The sequence below is a fragment of the Asterias rubens genome, chromosome 11, assembly GCF_902459465.1.
Source record: "Asterias rubens chromosome 11, eAstRub1.3, whole genome shotgun sequence".
NCBI classification, from domain to species: domain Eukaryota; kingdom Metazoa; phylum Echinodermata; class Asteroidea; order Forcipulatida; family Asteriidae; genus Asterias; species Asterias rubens.
Window position 1 is genome coordinate 15,796,479 of NC_047072.1, and position 21,165 is coordinate 15,817,643.

The following is a 21,165-nucleotide window of genomic DNA, read 5'->3' on the forward strand; positions in this document are numbered from 1 at the left end:
TCCAATTCCAATTTATCCCAACCCTCAGCGACCGCGCCCCTACTAGCGCCCCCTCAACTCCAAAGAGCAAAAGTTGTCTACGCGCACAGCGCCCTCATTTGGCGAATTCAAGTCAGTTAACCAGATCCTTTGACTGGTACTCGGCATAATTTTTTTCTTTCTTCATGTCAACATTATTGATGAAAGAGCTACCAGCTAATTCAATGAATGGAAGTCTGGTGTCCTTATCAACCCAACGTTATACGTCGTTTGTTAACGCTGAGTGTACGACAAACCTCCACCATTTTGGAATTTTTGTGGTGGACTATGACAGCTTTTAGTCTAAAAACCATTGGATATAACTAAGTTTTCGGAAGTAACTCTTCGGTATTGCGGGGTTGAGATCCTGCTTGTTTTCTTATCGGGAGACGATCACTTTTAATCCGTCAAAATTTTCCTGGGCGTGCACTCGAAGATGCCGCTGCATCAACTTGCCGATCCTTGGCAGAAGGTGGCCGTCAAAGAACAGGCAGAGGTGGGTAAATAGTTTGTGGTTTTAGTGGACTCAGCAACCTGAACTGAAGGCATGTAATTTTACTTGTGGAAAAGTCAGATATTATGTGCATGGGTATTAAAGAACAGAAACATTCATGCATCGGGTAACTCCGTGCATCGTTTTAAATGTGTTTGGTTTGAATTGAATTTGAAGGAATAAACTCACTCGACAAAAGTTTGCCATTGTTTCCACATTTTAATTCGGCAGTGTCACTCCCTGTTTTGGTTTTAAATTGTTCGAGTTATGTGTTTATATTTTTACCAACAAAAAAGGAAGAAAAAAAGGACAAGGTGGGCCTTCAAATGTAATTTCCTCAGCATTGATTATTGATACATTTTTTAATAGGTTTTAAATAAATTTGTTATTGTTTTATCCCAAAATGTTTTAAGTACTGTATGCTCAGTGTTTTCCAGAGTCCTTTCTTTGAAAAAAACAATGGGTTAATATATTTTTAAATCCTTAAGGCCTAATTAGCAGACGTTAATAGTTCCACAGGGGGCTAAAGTTAGGCCTATTTTTTTGGTTCTACACTAATGAGTGATGAGTATTATTATTATTTTACTATATTCGACCTCAACAGCACAACTTAAAGTACAGAAAATACAAACAAGGCAACAATGTAAGGAAAAAAACCCATAACAGAAGTTTCTGTTATAATTTTTACGACAATGCTACAAAACATTATGAGTAAAAAAAAAAAAAAAAAAAAAAAATAACTTAATTAATTACACAAACAATCAGTCAGTCAATAAATAATTCAAAAAATAATTAAGTGAAAAAATAAACAATTAAATAATTAAGTAAACAAACAAGTGAAAAATAAAATAAAAGTAAAATAAAAAGTATTAAATTGTAATGTAATTTAAACCAGAATTAGTGCGCCTTTATAAATTCTGTGTAATTAAATAGCCAATCTTAAATGAAGGTTCGACCAAAGTTTAGTTTAAAAAGATGACCTAAACACAATGTACAAATGAGGAAATAAAATTGATAAGTTATGAAAAGGGCTAATCTTTATCAACAGATAAATTAAAAACAATTTGGAAAAACTCTACACGTTCTGGAAGTGCTGACACAGGTATCTTTTAAAACAATTGTATGATTATGAATCGAGGGTCAGGGAGTTGCAGATATTTGTTGGCAGACCGCTCCAAACATGAGGGAAAGAATGAACTGAATAGGCTTTGACAAGTAGCTGAATAGATTTAGAAATAGAAGATCATACTCCCCTGCTAATTAAAGATAATGGACACTTGATAATTGTCAAAATCCAGTCTTCTCATTTGGTGTAGCTCAACATGCATTAAATAACAAACCTGTGAAAATGTGAGCTCAATTGGTCATCGGAGTTGCGAGATAACTATGAAAGAAAAAACACCCTTGTCACACGAAGTTGTATGCTGTAAGATGCTTGATTTCGAGACCTCAAATTCTAAACTTGAGGTCTCAAACTCAAATTTGTGGACAATTACTTCTTTCTCAAAAACTACGTCACTTCAGACGGAGCTGTTTCTCACAATGTTTTACACTATCAACCTCTCCCCATTACTCGTTACCAAGTGAGGTTTTTTTTTGCGATAATTATTTTGAGTAATTACCAATAGTGTCCACTGCCTTTAAGGCAACAAACAACAACCAAATTGACTGATTAAAGCCTCATCATTGCACTTGAAGTTATGTTTGAAATCATTAAAAAGTAATGAAGGGTCGTCTAAAACTTACAACAGAAAAACATTTTCAAAACTTTACTTTATTACGTGGCCTAAATTGGACCTTGGTTGTTCTTCTGGTACTGACGTGTAGTTAATACATGAGGTCGTCACATGACCCATTTCCTGTGATTTTTAGACAGTCACATGATCACATGTGATCTTATTGTTGCCTGATGTTCAAGTTGGTGTATCCGACAGTGTGCTAAAGTGAAACAGCATACTTGAAACAGCATTGTGTCACATTGAATTCACATTATAGTTTCTTAATTAATACAATGTATTAATCATCAGCGTTTTTATCCAACATTGTCATTGAAGGGGTGTCTTCTGTCTGTCTACCTGCCATGCCCACTGGTCACTGCCTCCGAGCCCCTGGCCATTGCCTCCATGCCCCTGGTCATTGCCTCCATGCCCCCGGTCATTGCCTCCATGCCCCTGGTCATTGCCTCCATGCCCCCAGTCTTTGCCTCCATGCCCCCGGTCATTGCCTCAATGCCCCTGGTCATTGCCTCCATGCCACCAGTCTTTGCCTCCATGCTCCCGGTCATTGCCTCAATGCCCCTGGTCATTGCCTCCATGCCCCTAGTCATTGCCTCCATGCCCCTGGTCATTGCCTCCATGCCACCAGTCTTTGCCTCCATGTCCCTGGCCATTGCCTCCATGCCCCTAGTCATTGCCTCCATGCCACCAGTCTTTGCCTCCATGCCCCCCAGTCTTTGCCTCCATGCCCCCGGTCATTGCCTCAATGCCCCCGGTCATTGCCTCCATGCCACCAGTCTTTGCCTCCATGTCCCTGGCCATTGCCTCCATGCCACCAGTCTTTGCCTCCATGCCACCAGTCTTTGCCTCCATGCCCTTGGTCATTGCCTCCATGCCCATAGTCATTGCCTCCATGCCACCAGTCTTTGCCTCCATGCCCCTGGTCATTGCCTCCATGCCCCTGGTCATTGCCTCCATGCCACCAGTCCTTGCCTCCATGCCCCCGGTCATTGCTCCATGCCCACTGTTCATTGCCTCCATGCCCCTGGTCTTTGCCTCCATGCCCCTGGTCATTTACTTCATGCCCACTGGTCATTGCCTCCATGCCCCTTCGTCATTGCTTCCATGCCCCTGGTCATTGCCCTGGCGCCCTTTAAAATGTTCCAGATCAGAAACTTCCACTCCCTGACAACAACAAAGTAGTACTAGTAGCCTGCACAGTCATTCTTAGTGTTTTCAATGTTTATTTCATGAATTGATGCTCAGTCACTACACATGTAGTTACATTAAATCACTCCAGATGTTTCAGGTCACATTCCCATTCTAGACATGCTGCAGCTTTGATACAATTGTTTTCTTACATTGTAAACTATTTGTAAGTCATAAAATTGTATTTTAACTTGAAAAACAAGTTTGAGGTCTACATCTCTAAGTAAAGAAATTCTTTTTGATTTTGATCTTGATCAGTTTTATTAGTCAGCCAGTCAGGAATAACATTTTGTGGGTGTACATTCTCTATACTTTTCTTGGAAATTGAAAAGAAACTAAACAAAAATTCATCTGGAAATCCAATGGGAACTGTCCGTTAGAGATACCATGAAGATTTACAACTCCAGCTTGAAAACCCCTTATTAAACAGTTGTTTGTTTTATTAAGTACCTTGCTTTGTATAATTTATGTAATCATTATAATATCTTTTTGCCAGTTCTATCTGGTTTTATGTAGTATACATGTAGTGTGATAAAATTGTAATAAAATAAAACAAATAAACTTAGGCGTATTTGGTCAGTGAGTCATTTCTTGACATAAATGACCCAATTTGTTGATAGATCACATCTCAATGGGTAATCAACTTGTTAATTTTGTGCATATTTTCTTATTGTTACCATGGTTACAGGGAAAGAGCAGCGAAGAGATGCTGGTGGATAACACCAATGAATCAGTGAGTACAAAGCTTAGATTGATTGACATACAAAGCCATTCATCTTAATCCTCAATTTTCATCATTAATCCCCTTAGCTAAGTAATCTTCTAGATTAAGCACTCCATCAGGTGAAATAATTTCATTCTGATCTCCTACTTGCCGTTTGTGTCAGGTTGCCATTTTGGTGTTAATGTCATTTCAATTCTTGATGAATAGGGCTGAAATATAATTGGTAAATATTTCAATTCTTGATGAATAGGGCTGAAATATAATTGGTAAATATTTTATAAACTGTGTAAACTGACCTAGTTTGTGCAATTTACATTAGTCACAATTGATTTCAAAGTGAGGCTGTCATACCTCACCACTGTAGCTACATACTTAGCATTGTATACATTATAGCCTGAATGTCGGTGTGTTAACAGCCACAAAGAAGAGCTAAATAATTGTTGACATAAATGCCAGGGTTTGCCCTGTAGGTGTAATGTTCTTAGTGACTAGTCAGCAGGACTAGTTAGCTTGTCATTACACTGGTCCATATCACTAGTCCATTATCTCATATTAATTAGGGACCTTATTAACTCTGAACTAGGCAGATTGACACTGCAATGTTCCTCTGGTTAGGGACACTTCTATGCAAAAGCCCAAGGCACCATGGCAATTGCTGTGGTTGGGTGCTGTGGGTTAATTAGAGACCTACAAGTACCATTGAAGTATTAATACTGTGCAAGACAAGAGGAAACCAGTAAGACCTTGTGGGTAATAATGGAGGGATCCAACAGGAAAAACACGATTGAGAAGGTGTGGAAAACTGTTTACTATAAGCCAAAGTCACATTGTCCTTCGCCTGTTAACAGTTCATGCCAACAAGTGGTTAGGGCAAACCCTGTCATACCATTCATTTATAACTTGGGAAGTGAATATGTCTCAATGACAATAGTCCTACAGTGTACACATGTTTAAAACGAAACTTCCTGTACTTTGCTGTACCACAAAATGTGGCAGTTCAATTCTATTCGCTACTTTTTGAAGATGAATTTAGTGGTCTATTTTCAAAAGCAAAATTTATCATTAATGTAAAATGGACTTCTTCCAAATTTTTCTGTACAACACTCCCGCTAAAATGGACAGTTACCGACATTAACTACCATCGAAATTGCGCAAAATACATGTAGCTCCCCTTTGGACACAGACAGGCCTCCACAAGCCAAAGGTGCTGTGTAAATGTACTGTAATGTATGAAGTGCAGAATGTTGGACATGTAAACAAGGGCCTTGATGACATCCTGGGTATGCCCTGTCTGCCTTTTCACAACTTCTAATTCAATACAACCAAACAGACTGGCATCCCAGGGTCAACAAATTAGTCCAGTATAGGTACATGTATACATTGTACATGTATCTCACTTTGATTGAATACATGTACATACATACATACATGCAAGTACCCATCAGAATTCTTGGGTTGTGTACTCATACATGACTCATGTGAACATTATTCTCCACTGAACAAGATTTGTTGAGTTCATGGATTAAATATGGACCACCAGAAAATAATTCCTCAAGACTTGTTTGGGTGCATGTTTTATAGTATCTCTGTATCAGTCATGTTTATTATGATCAATAATATTTATTTGAATGGAAATGATATTGTATCAATGAGTTTACTATTCAAATATTCAAAGCTCTCAACTGACTAGCATCAAACTATGTATCTACACCTGTACTTGATCTCATCCACATGTACATCAAGGAACCTTCTTACAAGTACTCTCAGCTGTTTCTCTAAACTGTTTTGGATAATAGGGTTCTCCCAATGCACAGCTTGTGTAGCAGGCAGATTGCATAAATTGCAGGCCAATACGCAAAAAAAAGAAGGACAAAAACCCCAAAACCTACAAACCATTAAAAAAAAAATTGAATTTGCTTCTAGCAGTATCCCCCCCCCCAAAAAATAAAAAAACCACACACAGGACCTCGTTTCAATTCAGGATGTTTCAACCAAACTTGCACATTTTTGGTCCAGAGTGCCCCATAGTTTTGTAAAATCCTGATGATATCCCTGCTTATCACCAACACGACAGTACGCTACGTACTGAAAGAACACTTTGGTATCACAAAGCAGAGACAAGAAACATACTTATGAGGCAGCCAACAGCACTGGATGCAACAAGAACACTTTTGTATCACAAGATACATGCTAGTGATGTCTGTCTCACAATCCCCTAGAATACTGTGTGTACATTGTTTTAAAGTGGGATTTTTCTCTAATACTTGATGGATATTGCCTGGAACTGGTTTTCTATACATTGCCTCATATGACATGGCCCTAACAGTATCTTGCAGTATTCTCTAGAGATATGAATATTGAAACAGCCAGGTTTTATTCTTCTAAATGTAGATATTGCCTGACACTCTTTCTGTACTGGAATTACATCCATTGTACACACTTGCCTCATGATACATGGAAACATGCGTCTTCCTTTTACCAAGAAAATTATGTGACGTGTTTGTTGAAGTTCTGTTGTACATGTCTCAGTATCAACAAAAGGACATTCAGACTTGTCTGGTCAAAAGTTGACAGGCCTGACGTTAAAGCTACTGGCATTGAGCCTTTGGTCCAATGTAAAATTGGAGCATCTGCCCAGGTGTGCTGAGCCCATGTTACCTATCAGTATAATGAGTGAACAGTTAGATCCCATCCCACTCTTAACGGACACTCGGTATGCTCACCATGAAACCCTCATCCAAATACAACAAGAGCTTTAAATCTCATCCAAAAGGATCCAAGAAATAAAAACATGTACGGATATTTGTCAACATCTTGGTGTTTGTCGCTGTAGAAGCAGCTGTTCTTTTCAGCTGCCAGCGATTCCGTCCTATCTCACAACGACTTTAATTACATCACTGTATGCTGATTACATTATGAGCATCTGATTGGAGCAACTATTTAATTCCACCCCCCCCCCCCCCCCCCCCACTACGAGGGGGTTCGTAGACGCAGACGTTGCCGCAGACGTCATCATCCGGAGTTAGACAAACACTGTGCAACCAACCCTGAATGTTTCTTGGAACAATTTACTCATATTACAGTTGTCAAGAATTATTATTATTATTAGAATTGTTCTTGTTTTAAAAAAAAGTTCCTTAAAAAGCAGCCAGCTGGCTAGTGTTTCTTCTTCTTTTTCATTTGTTCAGTGTTTATTTTCTTAAATCTGAATCAATTAAAAAAATAAAATTAAAAAAATCCACGAAACAGTTAAATTGGCTATTCTTAATATCCCTTTGCAAGTCAGTCACATAAAGTGCGGATACTTTGTCCTAGACAATAAACATTAGCTGCTGTAGTTTTCAAACTGTCTTTGTGAATAATGCACTTTATTTGAACCATACATGTCTCCAGCACACCTGATAATTCAGTCTTGTTCTATTGTTTTGATATCCTTGAATACCCCCCCCCCTTGAGCCTATTGTTATTCTTTCCTTGACTACCATTGATCACCATTACTTCTAGTTATTCATGATAACCTTGTGTATACTCCAAAACAAGTAGCATGGATTATTCATTACGTACGTAGCTAACTGATTGTATAGTTCGTCTCAGATAAAGGCAAAGTGTATCTTTGGTTTTTGAACCGTTTGATTGTTTTATTCCCCTCCTGTGTACAAACTACATTGTAACTTGTAAAACAAGTTCATACAAAGATGGTCACATTCTTGAGATTGCACTTAAATCTTGAGTGAAAAGTCCAGGCATGAAGAATAATCCCTAATAATAGCAACACACAATCTGAGAAACGTTACCACAGTATACCATTGAAAGCTTCTGAAGGCTTCTAACCAATAGTATTTATTGCTATTAATTTTAAGAGTGATTATCAAATGTATACCTTCCCTAGGCTTAAAATCACTCTGAATGCTAACTGTTCACTTGTACAACATCAAGATTAATTGATTTCAGATAATCATGTTTTAAAAACTTAGCCGGTAATCAATGTTCTGCTGAGCAGCAATGCTTACATGGTAAGAAGCACTGCATCTGATTTTGTTCCCTTCGAAGTAGTACATGGTTTGGAAAACCTTTCTGAAGGTTTGCGGCCAGAGATATGGTTGGTACCCAATGTTTTATCAACCTTTTTGCGGCCAGAGATATGGTTGGTACCCAATGTTTTATCAACCTTTTTGCGGCCAGAGATATGGTTGGTACCCAATGTTTTATCAACCTTTTTGCGGCCAGAGATATAGTTGGTACCCAATGTTTTATCAACCTTTTTGCGGCCAGAGATATGGTTGGTACCCAATGTTTTATCAACCTTTTTGCGGCCAGAGATATGGTTGGTACCCAATGTTTTATCAACCTTCAGGTGATAATACAATTTTTTCCCACTGTTTTCTCAGCAAATAGACTCGGTATTCATTCTGTAACTTTCGCTTTGCGATTTTTATTTTGGAATGCAGCTTTAGCCTACATGTACATCTTGACAAAACCAATTTAGCATAGAGCGTAAATGTGCCATTAAGGCTAGGAGGATGATGTTTGCGTTAACCATGACCAGAGTTCATACACTGATGTATTTCACTACGCTAAACAAATCAGCTGGAATGAATTAATTGCCTTTTCCTAAAAACGCTGTCCTTGATCTGATCTAACCAGCCAATTCACATCTCACATCCAATTCACATCCAATTAACATCCAATAGGAAAAGAGATAATTAAAGAACAAAGGTGAAGAATCCCAAATCAAATTATAGTTCAATGTTCAATTACAAGGACAGATGAATTTGGTTTGAAATTGGATCATTCAAAGGAATTTTGCCTGGATGGAATATCGTAAATGAATCAGGAACTGAAAGAGAAAGAGAGTTCATTGGACTTTGTTACTTCGTAAAACTGTCAAATGATCATTTTATAAAATTATGGAGAATTAATTCTATTTGGGATTGGTTTATGGTAAATTAATAAATAAAATACATGTAAGTGAGCTTTTGTTTCTGATTACAATCATTTTTGGGTTAAACTCAACCAGGATTGGTTCGAGCTTTCAACTTTTTAAAGAGAATCAAATGTAGAGTTTCAGGCATTTTGTATGGGGCATGTACAAAAGGCTACGTATTCAAAATTACTGGTCACAAAGGAAATAGTGTAGATATGAAAGTGACTTTGAAGTTTGGGGGTTCAAATCCCATCCCAGTAGCCTAGATGGATTTGTTGCCACTGGACTTAGAAAACATTGATGTTGGTGTAAAATCAAGCCCTGACTCAGGTATCAAACAAAATGACAGTGTTAAAGGAAAACTGTTGAAATGACAAACTAGCTGGTCCTGATGGCCAGTCACTGGGATAGTTAAGGGCAAATCCTGATCATCACAATCTTCTTGGCCCTGCCATTTTAGGTGGCAATGTTCCTGTTTGTTACATACTGTGTATTGGGCATTATATGCGATGCGGTAGTTACAACCTTATTCCAAAAATGTTGAGTGAGACATACAGTAATGTTTGCTTGATGCTGGTTCATGGGGTAAATTGAACGAACAGAACTGAAATGTTCATAAAGTTATCATGGAAGGAGTATTTATGTTATTAACTTCCAACCATCAGTCAGTTAAGGCAACTAGTTTCTTTTAAATGTTTTATATATAGTCTCTTACATTTATTTGTTTGATGTTGTTTTACAGGAAGATTCCGAGATGAGAGAAATTAACATAACCAGCATGGCCGCTGAGGGGCTTCAGAAATCTGACCCCAGTCAGTTTGAACTCCTAAAGGTCTTAGGTCAGGGATCATTTGGAAAGGTTTGTATGAATATTCATATCATCTGCATTTCTATTGGTCAAAGATATTAATGTTTTGTCATTTATAACAGGGATGCCAGTTTTCCGGCTATTGCCGGAATTCCGCCTTTTTCAAATTTTCCCCGATTTTTTCCGGCGCTCTGTGTTTCATCTGGCCGGAAAAAAAAAAGGAAAAAAAACTTTTTCGGCGCTCCGTATTTCATTTTGCCAAGGAAAATATATTTAGTTGAAAACAGATTTCCGGCATTCCATTTTTCATCTGGCCGGAGAAAATATTAGTTTTGTAAAAGATTTCCGGTGCTCCGTATTTCATTTGGCCGGAGAAATATATTTTATTGAAAACAAATTTCCGGCGCTCCGTAACTCATCTGGCCAGAGAAAATATATAAAATAATATCTGTCGTCAACTCGCTGTCAACTCGTCAACTCAACCACTTCTAAGATGGCAGGTATGAACTAGTCTTGACCTAAGGCCTCAGCGATCAACTTACATAAATTGCAGTACATACTACACATGCAGTACCAATCATTCACACCTTGAGGCAAGACTATTCCAAATCCAGGAAAGCGCCCTCTGTTGTCCATTTTGTACAGGCCTGTGAAAAAGCAAGATGGCGACCGATGGCGACCGACGACTTTGTAGCTTAGAGATATTTTTTTCACGATCATAAAACAAAATTCTTACAATGGAAATGTAGCCTAAAACTTTTCAAATTCTCTTTTAGCTGATACTGTATAGTTTTATGCATCTTTTGTGGATTTTAAATTTATTTTGGAGGAGTTGACCCTCCCAATAATGTGCGTTGCCGACACCGATCAAAAAAATTTAATTGCAAAAGAAGTGTTTTATACAACCAATCCTCACATTACAAACCCATCAACATGGTTGAAAAAAGAGTACTTTAAAGGCAGAAATAAGAGGGTAAGATCTTCAAAAAATTTTTTTTTTACATTTAGAAATTTGTGATATTATAAAAACGGAAAATTCAGGACTAAAATCAGACTATGCCTGCCTTTTTTTGCAAGGGGGGGGGGGGCAGAATTTTCTTATTCTTGATGTTTTATTAAAAAAATGCTGTTGTGTTTTTAATATTTTTTTTTGTTCACAAAAATTTCAGGCTCTGAAGGAAAGAGCCACTGGCATCCCTGTTTATAGACCAAAGCGTTTAATCATGGCCCACTTTCATTAAAACTGTTTTATTTTAATTTAATTTATTTTAATTTTATGCAAGTCGCCTGACACACAAGGCGTGAAGGCCACTTCAATGTGGGGGCTACAATTATTTGTTTCAGAGGCCAATGCCACCTACTCCTAGGGCTGAAATAGGGTTACCCCTTTCACAGTCCATACGAATGTAGGCTTGGGTATCATCAATTCGAAGCCTGGCCGGTAGAGCAGAAAGCACTTCCTCCCCAATTTTATGTAGCAAGTGTCACGACCAGGATCCGAACCCACACCCTGCTGATCAAACACCAGTGCTTGAATCCGGTGCTCTTAACCGCTCGGCCATGACACTGCCACAGAACATGTTGCTTAGCAAAATTGAGTGGGTTGAATTGGCAAACATGGTGTATCAAGAAAGACCTATATCTATTTGTGATGACTAATTCAATAGCATTCTCCACTAATCAGGGTTGATATTCCATGGAAATCTATTTGAATGTTGACAGCATGAAGTCATATACTGGTTAGTGTGGACTGGTAATCACATTCTTCAAGGCCATTGCTTGGATTTGGTTGAACTTGAATGCAGTGTCAATAGTAGTAAGCTTGGGCGATACCACGATATTATCGAATATCGCGATACTAATTTGGAAACGATTTTAATATCGGACCGATTTGGTTTTGATCGCAATATCGATATATCGCGTTATCGACTAAGTAGCTCAATATCGCGATGTATTTCCTAGCTGAGACATCTTGCACCCCATAGGTTTGGAGTAAAACCAGAAGAATAGGTCATTAGAACACCTCTCTTATGATATGACTGTCTCTTCTACAACTTTCACTTGGAGTTTGAAGACTGATGTTGTCAAATTTAATTATTCGCGATTATATCGAATATCGCGATATATTGTCAGCGATATATCGTGAATAAAATAAATCGATATCGCCCAAGCTTAAATACTAGGACATTCAACATACTGCATTCATAGTTAATGTTAAAGGTGATTTATATGCACTTTTATGGAAAGGGTTAGCAAAGTGCTAAGTCATTAGTTATTTAGATTATCCTGAATAATTATGAAACTGTGGGTACATGTTGTGCTAATAAATGATGCAGACTGGATAGAATTCTGTAATGTTAGGGGCTTTCCTTATTGGGGCAATCTTGATTGCATATTAACATGCATTGAAGCTTTAGGCTTCCCTGAGCAATATTCTTAGCAACAGTCACAGCTGCTCTTTCATACACAGCCTTCGGTTTCGCTGAGATTGACTTGACACTATGGCTATAATGATTTGTAGTGCGATGTCACTCTTTGCCAATAGCCAATCACAACATATTTCTTTGTGATGTCACACTCTGAGAATATCATTTTTTATTCAAGTCAGATTTGAGATCTTTTTTTACATTTTCTGAGTTTCTTGACTTCTTATTGAAGTACAGTATGATGAGTATTTCTAAACAGACTTTGACGGTAGTGTGCCATCGATTATCCCACGTGACGGTTGATCTTGAGCCGTTATTTTGTTGACTGATCTACCCATCATCACCCCCTTAGAGAACCCATACTTTAATCCCATCATCATGCACCACGCACTGAATATGTTTGGTCTAGATTGGATTGGTGAGTGCGTGAGTGAATTAACGATTGTGAGCTTGGAGGATTCCAGTCGTTGATATAGCGTCAGTGCATTGAGTGATGACTGATCGTGTGATATGTTGCTTTGTGGAGCTCTGCAAAACATCCCATGTTGTTAGTCAATGATGGCAAATCACAAAGTGCAATGCGTTCTCACTCTTACAAAATAAATTTGATAAGACACCAAGTACTCTGTTGACTCTAAGGTACGATGATGATGTCCATCGACCATTAACGCAACATTTAGATTTCATCATTCTAAGATGCCACTGTCGAATGCATTTTACTCGACTAGTGTCCATAAATAAATGTCTAAGCATGGATAAATTGCAGAATTGGGATACCAGCCAAAATGGCATGTAATGTTGACTACTTTGTGACTGGTACCCTGCTTATTTGTACTCGGCACGTTAATTACTCAAGCAATATTTTTTACTGAATTGTTCCCATACAAAAGTTAATGTATTGTAGCGGTAGAGGCAGGCTAAATTTAAAACCGAGTTTCCAGACATTCCTTTGGGTTACTGAATGGTTCTCCTCATGTTTATGTACAAGCTAGCGTGTCGGGCTAATACATGTACATGGATTTTTGATTGATATGAAAAATAATAATGAATTTCTTTACTTCTTTATTTAACTTTGTTTTACAAAAGACAGCAAGACAAAACCACAGCATGTTCCAGATTGAACAGTAGAGCTTTTAAAACCAAGATAGACATAAGTAGAAAACATTATGAAGACCTTGTTTCAATACAGCGTGCTTCGGCCAAATGTCAAAACATTTTGATCCAGAATGCCCCACAGTTTAGAAACAAATCCAGGTATGGATTAATATTCTTCCTGTATACAGAAATAAGTTCCTTCACTTGTAATTTTATTTTCTGTGATGATGAAAAAATCGCCAGCTACACACCATGCTACAAACAGACCAGCACATTATACAAAAACTGACTATTTATATACTGCTAAATGACTGGTAACCACTCCACTATGGTTCAAGCTTGAAGAGTTAAATCAAAAGGTGGCATAAATTAGTTTAATAATAAACGTCAGTGGGTCCAGTTCAGACATGTGTTTAGTCCTGGTCAATGAGTTACTTAAAGACCAACTCTTTAATCCAGTTGGCAGATGTGCAGAGAAAATCCATAGTCCCCTCTGGCCCGGCCGGTGTATATTTTATAAGCAGTGAAATTTAGTTTAAGACGTACAGTGAGTTTTTAGGCTTGAGAGGGTTTGGCTGAGATTAGACTCATTGTCATCTTGTAGGGTGGTATGCTGTTTATCAACACCCATGTTTTTTTTCATATCAGTTCAAATGAAAATATTTCAGTTAAAAAAAAAACCAGTAGTCTTGTAATCATTGACTAAAATAAAATTTAAGGAAGAGATTTCTGAACCCTTTTTTTGTTGTTGATGTATTGACTGAAAACACCACGATAATTCTTGGTTGTCCCATTTTTGAAGTAGTCTCCCTTTGAGTGCTTATTTTAGAAAACTTGTGCGCAGTTAACATTGGCAAAGGGACACCTTGCCTTTAAACTGTTTGATTTTAGTAAATACAAAGAGGGTAAGTCAATTTATATACTCAAAAGAATTGAGCAAACATTCCAGTCTATCCAACATCATCCATAGATCAGTAGCAGATAATTCCCCAATTTTGCTTAAACGAAATTGTCCCTCGGCACATTACCAAGAAAAAAGGAACTCACTTCAAAACAGTATTTCCTCCCCCATAATTATAAAAAAAATTTAAAACATGCAAAACAACTCATGGAATAAATGGCTATCCTTTGGATTGAAAGGTGATAAGAAAGCAGAGTCTTATTTTTGAGTGTTATTTCCGTACACCCCCGCAGAACCTAACCTACTTACAGGATGTATTGAACTAAAGACTATAAATAGAATAGCATTGTCTGTCAACATTTTGTATGTCCTTCTTTAGTGGTAATGAGGCCTAACAACAAATTATTTGTGTTTCTTGTAACGTGCTATGAAAAACAGGGTCAGTAGGTACACATGTACATGTAGAAACAAAATATATTGATTTACAATTGGGTCTCAAAATCCATCACTGCAATAACCGATCTTTCTGAAAGTTTGTATACATACTCGGCTCCTTGAGTACCTTGTTTGGTAGATATACGTTTATTTCAAAAGTATGATATCGATTTGCGCTAATATCCTTTGAAATGGTTGTTGTGTAGTTTTAAGACAGAACACAGCTTTTTTGTGGAACCAAATTGTTCACCATTTCTTTCGCTTGTTGTTTTTCAAGAGGCAAAATTATTCTTGTTCACTACTCACTAATTATAACACATTGTACATGTAGGTATTCTCTTAAAAAGGAAAAGGAGTAATTCCAAACAAGAAAATGTTAGAAGAACTGAAGGCAATGTGCCTCATGATTTCTTACACGTTATGCAGTCAGATTTTATATCAAAAAAATAATAGCACAATAAATCAAATAATGATAAATTATTTTCGACCGCCATTTCTTGAATGGTCCATTGGGTTACAGGAAACAAATATTTGTTTTTGATTGGCCTGAAAGATTGAACCGGAGTGACAGTAATTTCTTCAATTTCATACAGAGATGAATGGATATGACATGGATACATCTATTCTAGTATGTGGTTAACAAGATGAAATATTAGGCAAATAGTTTTTTGGGTCCAATTTCATGTATTGCTCTTCAAAACAGTTTCTCCTAAGCCAAAACAAACAGGATACCAGTCATAAGATGGTGTATTTGATGTGGTACTTTTGCTGGTAACCTTGTTCTGGTAACCACAATTTTGTTGTGTTTAGCAGTTATAGGAATTGGGCCTTTGTATAATACTTTAACTGCAGTTCTTTCAAACTGATTTAATACAACTGTCCAATTGAATATTTGGTAAACATGTTTGTCGTTTGGAACGGGGAGCCAACGAAAGGTCAAAAAACAATTAAATTAATTTTGTATTGGTGAACTTGAACCTTGTGGTCAATGGGTGATTTATCTGTTTTCTCTGCTCGATCTCACATCCCCATATGGGTTTTATCTGGGATTTTTTTCACATACACATTGTTAATGTCATGTATTTATTTATTTATTCAGGGTTTACAAGACAAATAAATCATACAGTCCATGCAAACGCCTTGGGATTGCCTGGAAGCGCATCAAATGATTTGAATTATTACATGTATATAAATGATGAATGTTTATGAGTTTAATAGTGAGTGAGATGGAAGATGGAATGTTCCATTCAATGAGAGTATGTGGTGAAGCTGAGATATATTGAAAAGGATGGGACGCAAATAGGCACAGTAAACAGTACCAAAATGTGCAATAGATGACAAAGGCTATGTAATGGCTTGATTCAAAACAAGTGCTGTACAAAAGTGTCAATAGCAATATAGTAATCATTTAAGAGTTTAAACCAAATCCCGCATATCAAAATTGTGTGTTTTTTTGTGTGAGAATGCAAAGATATAGAGTAGTGTCAAATGTCATTAGAATCTAATGGCTTTTTGTTGCCATGGTTATTTTGCATTGAAAGTTAGAAAACCGCATTCCATAGCCGATCTAATTTAAAATTCAGGTTTATTAAATGCAAGCGTTTTTTTTTATATATATATCAAATGCACAGTCATTGCAGAGTGCACTTTCTGTGACTGAAGTAGACATGTGTACCACCAGAATGAGATCCTAATTAAATGTATGTTTGCAGGTCTCAATGAAGAATGTGTTACATGTATGACCAGCATACATGTATATATGTAAGACCAGCATACATGTAAATGTAGGCTATTTGTAGCTCATTCAAACAAACAATTTATGTAATAAATTTATTAATTGACTTGTGTTACTGGTTGTAATTCAAGTGATGGTAACTTGATGCAGATGCCAGCAATGGTTGTGATGTATGGCATTGTTTATGTTCAGCTGGGCTGATCATGTTGTGTAATGATTAGTTAACACACTGTACATTTTCAATTTGATGAGGTTTGGAAGGTTGTTGATTTGTTGTGACAGTGTTAACTGCAATTTGATGAGGTTTGGAGGTTTTTGTTTGTTTGTGACAGTGCTAACTGCGTCAGCCTTGATACCAATATGACTTGGCGTCTAAAACTAAATAATTCTATGAGTTTCCTATTCATCCTCGTTGCTAATTGGATGTGTGATCAGATAAAACTAAGTTTGATAGATTTGCATTTTCTTTCATGATGACCGAAATATACAGACCTATTACTCATGCATTAGCAATGACTTAAATGTGCAGACACTGAACTGTGTGTACAGTTTCTTACCCTAAACCTCTTGTAATGTGATTCAACACCAAGCTGTCTAAATACGTAATCACGCTCTACTACTGGCAATACTTGGCCAACAGCAACCATCAGTAAATCTGACAATATAAAAAGTCACTACCAAAAGAAGATCGTATTTGAAGGTAAACCAATAACCCTGGATATAGAGTTACAAAACTGACATGTCGGTTTATCATCCAACAGAAAGCAACCTGTAACAATTCAATCAGGATATATTGGCATGGGGGGGGGGGGGGGGGGGGTTAGATTTGTTCATGTGATCATGTTACAGAGTGGAGGATGGATCCAAGATCAATCCTAACAGGTTCCTGAATCCTACATGTATACTGCTGGTAAATGTTATTAACAGATTGTCTTGGTACAAGGCTCAAAGCTTACCATTTGTACCATGCATCATGAGAGGAAAAGAAATGTATCAATCTTTAAGACAAGCCTAGAATTTCGTCTTTGAGAGGGCACTTCCATTTTAAAATCGATTGGAAACTTTATAAAGGGCATAAAGGCAAAGACCAGGGCAACACAGAAGCCACTGCCTCCTGGCCTTTAAAAATAGTTGCACTGGACAGAGATTTTAGAAGATAAAATATACATGTAGTGGTGGAAGGCTGTTGTTTAATTTGCATATTGATTGGTGGATGATCAGTGTTTGTCTCGTGTTTGTCTTCGTTTGATTAAGTTAAGAAATGACTGGCTTCAAAACATAAGGTCGTTGAAAGGACAGACAGTCTCAGGGAATAGGTGGGCAGGGGGTCTTTACTTTTCATATCAGGTGAGGTTTTTTTCCCCAAAGAGTGTTTGCTTGAGTCTCAATTTTGGTTTAGATTATTGGAAATTCTAGATTTCATTAATTTGAACCGAATCTGTGATTATGGAAACAAATAGTTAATTGAGTAAATTGATTGCGGTATGTTAAAGCATTCTTGTGTCTTTGCGGATTGTTCTAGAGCACTGGACTCAAGTTCTTGTGTTTCTGATCAACAGAGTGTGGGTTTGAGTCCCGGTCTTAACACTAAGCAAGGCACTTAAACCATTATTGCTTCGTCATTTGGATGTTACTTGCTGTAAGACCCGTTATCTCCAAGAGAAGGGTGTTTGTGGCATTGGCTGTTGGAATATGAGGAAGCACCTTGTAAACCCTTATAATTAACTGGACTTCAATACTTCTCTTGTGTCCCACTTGGTGCCTTTTTATTACCCTTTGGCTTAAATTTTCGCTCGCTGTGAGAATAAAATAATTGTTTTGTGTTATATTGACATTTTGGATACATGATGGATTCATGAAACATTTTTATGAGAGTTCTGTATTCTTATCAGTTTGTAAGGTGCGTAACATTTGCTTCAATTATGGAGTTGAATATTGAGCACCTCACTCAAGGCAAACCACAGTCCTGTGAATGAAATGAACTATTTTCAGAATCTTACTGGCTTTTTTATTCTGTGTTTACTTCAGGTGTTTCTTGTTAGGAAGGTATTTGGAGAAGATAGCGGAACGCTGTACGCGATGAAAGTCCTCAAAAAAGCTACTCTCAAAGGTAGGGAATATCTTTTAGAGAAGTTAGGGAAGTTCGGGAGTTTTTTCTCTACTGGATTAGAATTGCATCATGGCTTTCAGGTCCAATTTCATTTAGCACTTTTATAGCAGGAAAACATTGCTTGGTGAATTTAATTTTAAGCGAAAAATGTCAGGAACCAGGCATGAGTAATGTACATTGCATGCTATTTCGGCTGGTAACCCAATTGATACTATAAACCATGATTGTTTATAAATTCTTAGCAGATTACAGCTTTATGAACTTCAGCTTTGAGCAATTTGATCAAATGTCAATTTCTCAAATAGAAACATTCGTGGTGATGGAATTTTTATGTACAATCTTCCTTAATAATTAAATTTGAGACCTTTGGGGACTGTAAATTGCATTAAATGGGTGCATATTACTCCAACAAATATTGCACATTTTGTCACACAAATTTGTTTTGGCTGAAACGCACTAATTGAAGAGTTGTATACATGTACACTTTTGGTAGACACAATTGTGGCAGACAAAAACCATGTCAAGTATTGGTCAGAAAGATTTACCTGTCAAGCTTCATAGTGTCTAAGACGTCTGAGACAGACCTTTGACCTTTGACCTGGCTTGTAATCAGACACTCATAATGATATTGTATTTCTCATTACAGTTCGTGATCGTATGCGTACTAAGATGGAGAGAAATATACTGGTAGACGTTAACCATCCATTTATCGTTAAGCTGCACTATGGTAAGTTAAATCTGAATAGGGGCATGTCTTTATAAATCAAGGAGGAGGGGGGGGGTTGAAGTGGGCATCTCACTCAGTGACAGCTATGAGGTTAGAAGCCAATGATACATGTATCTTGGCATAGAAGATGTTAACCATCCATTTATCGTTAAGGTGCACTATGGTAAGTTAAATCGGAACAAGGGTCGTGACTTTATAAATCTCACTCAGTGACAGCCATAAAGTTAGAAGCGACATAGTAGACATACATGTAGTATATCGTAGCCAGGTATGACGTCAGTAATAGAGAGCTGATGTATATCAAGTGCAGTTTTAGCACAGACCGAATGATGTTAAGGTTGCTTAAAAAGTCTAGTCATTGCTTTGACGTCAGTCAGTTGGGCAAACTCTTAATTGTTTACAGTGACCACCAGTTAGTTGTTGTTGGCTTGGTACATTTATTTTAAATTCATATAATCCATGGCTTCATTATGCTTTTCCAACAATATGATATAACTTTTATAGCCATAAATTATGTTAAACTAAAATAGTTGTATGACACAGAACCCCGCACATGTAAAACTCAATGGTTGGGACCAGCTTGGTTACGGATGTTTGAATACACATGATACGTTGACAGTTTATATTGAAAGTCTGTTTATTTTTTCAGCATTCCAGACTGAAGGGAAGTTATATTTGATCTTGGATTTCCTTCGTGGTGGAGACCTCTTCACTAGACTCTCAAAAGAGGTAAGAATCGTGCTAAGCATGCTGGTTACCAGCCAAATGAGCATTCACTTTGTATTGTCTGTGGCTTGTACTTGACATCTTTTCTATTAAGCACTTAAGTGTTTGCTTACTGTGTTCAATTACGGGTCTTGATGTGATTGCTATTGTCAAACTCTTCTGCCCAGTTGGCTTGTTCCTGAAAATACTTCTGGAGACTGTTGAGACTTAGGTCGTATCCAAATTGGTGGCTACAGCTATGGCTTTGACTGTAGCTCATGGTGTTGCTATGGATACTCTATATTTCAATACATGATGAGGCAGGGATCCAGCCATAGCCCCTAGCTGTTAATTCACAATACATAAGCTACTGGGTTTCATTGTAAAAACAGAATAAACCCATGCACCCAATGCTAGCATAGAAGGTATAGTACTTTGTGGTAGTGGTACCAGTGTATACTGTAGGAGAAATCCATTCACAGTTAGCAGAATTACATAAGCTATGCAGGTATTTTTTATGATTAATCGGTGTGAGTAAAGAGACCTCCCGCTACCCATGGGGAGTTGTTCACTTTGCACATGTAGACAATTCATCACTCTCAAGTTAACACTAGGAGCCACGTGCTTGACATAACTAACATTGATGGGCATTAAAAGGATTGAATAATGGCATGCATGGACGTGGAGTAATATCCCAATTGTTTAAACATTATGTACAGACAATGATGATATAAGCCGTATACATGTAGGTAATTGAAGTGTTAAACATGTACTTGTAGTAAATACAGTATTTAGAGTCGTGTGTTGCAGCTGAGCGGTCAACCATACCAGACCTGGTGTTTCTGATCAGAGAGTCTGGGCTCCACTTTTAGTCTTGACACTTGTGTCTTTGATATTAATAATAATAATAATAATAATAATAATAATAATAATAATAATAATAATAATAATAATAATAATAATAATAATAATAATAATAATAATAATAATAATAATAATAATAATAATAGTGACGTATTGTATCGCACAAAAAGTATGCATGCGCTTGCTAAAAAAAAAGTTCATCTGTGGATATCTTCCAATGGTGCAAAAAACAAAATTTTGTTTTGATAAATACAGCAGCTCAGAATAACCAGTAAT

The 21,165-nt window shown here is 37.2% G+C and overlaps 1 protein-coding gene across 1 annotated transcript in view; it reads left to right on the top strand.

Moving 5' to 3' along the window:
* The first annotated feature begins 253 nt into the window (after positions 1 to 253).
* LOC117296524 (ribosomal protein S6 kinase alpha-3-like) overlaps positions 254 to 21,165 on the top strand; it is a 59,558-nt gene continuing 38,646 nt past the window's right edge. The window contains exons 1-6 of the mRNA XM_033779496.1: positions 254 to 514; positions 4,124 to 4,168; positions 9,826 to 9,942; positions 18,512 to 18,593; positions 19,240 to 19,320; positions 19,970 to 20,049. Coding sequence (XP_033635387.1) covers positions 455 to 514; positions 4,124 to 4,168; positions 9,826 to 9,942; positions 18,512 to 18,593; positions 19,240 to 19,320; positions 19,970 to 20,049 — 465 coding nt within the window. The 5' untranslated portion in view covers positions 254 to 454. The remainder of the gene's footprint in view (positions 515 to 4,123; positions 4,169 to 9,825; positions 9,943 to 18,511; positions 18,594 to 19,239; positions 19,321 to 19,969; positions 20,050 to 21,165) is intronic.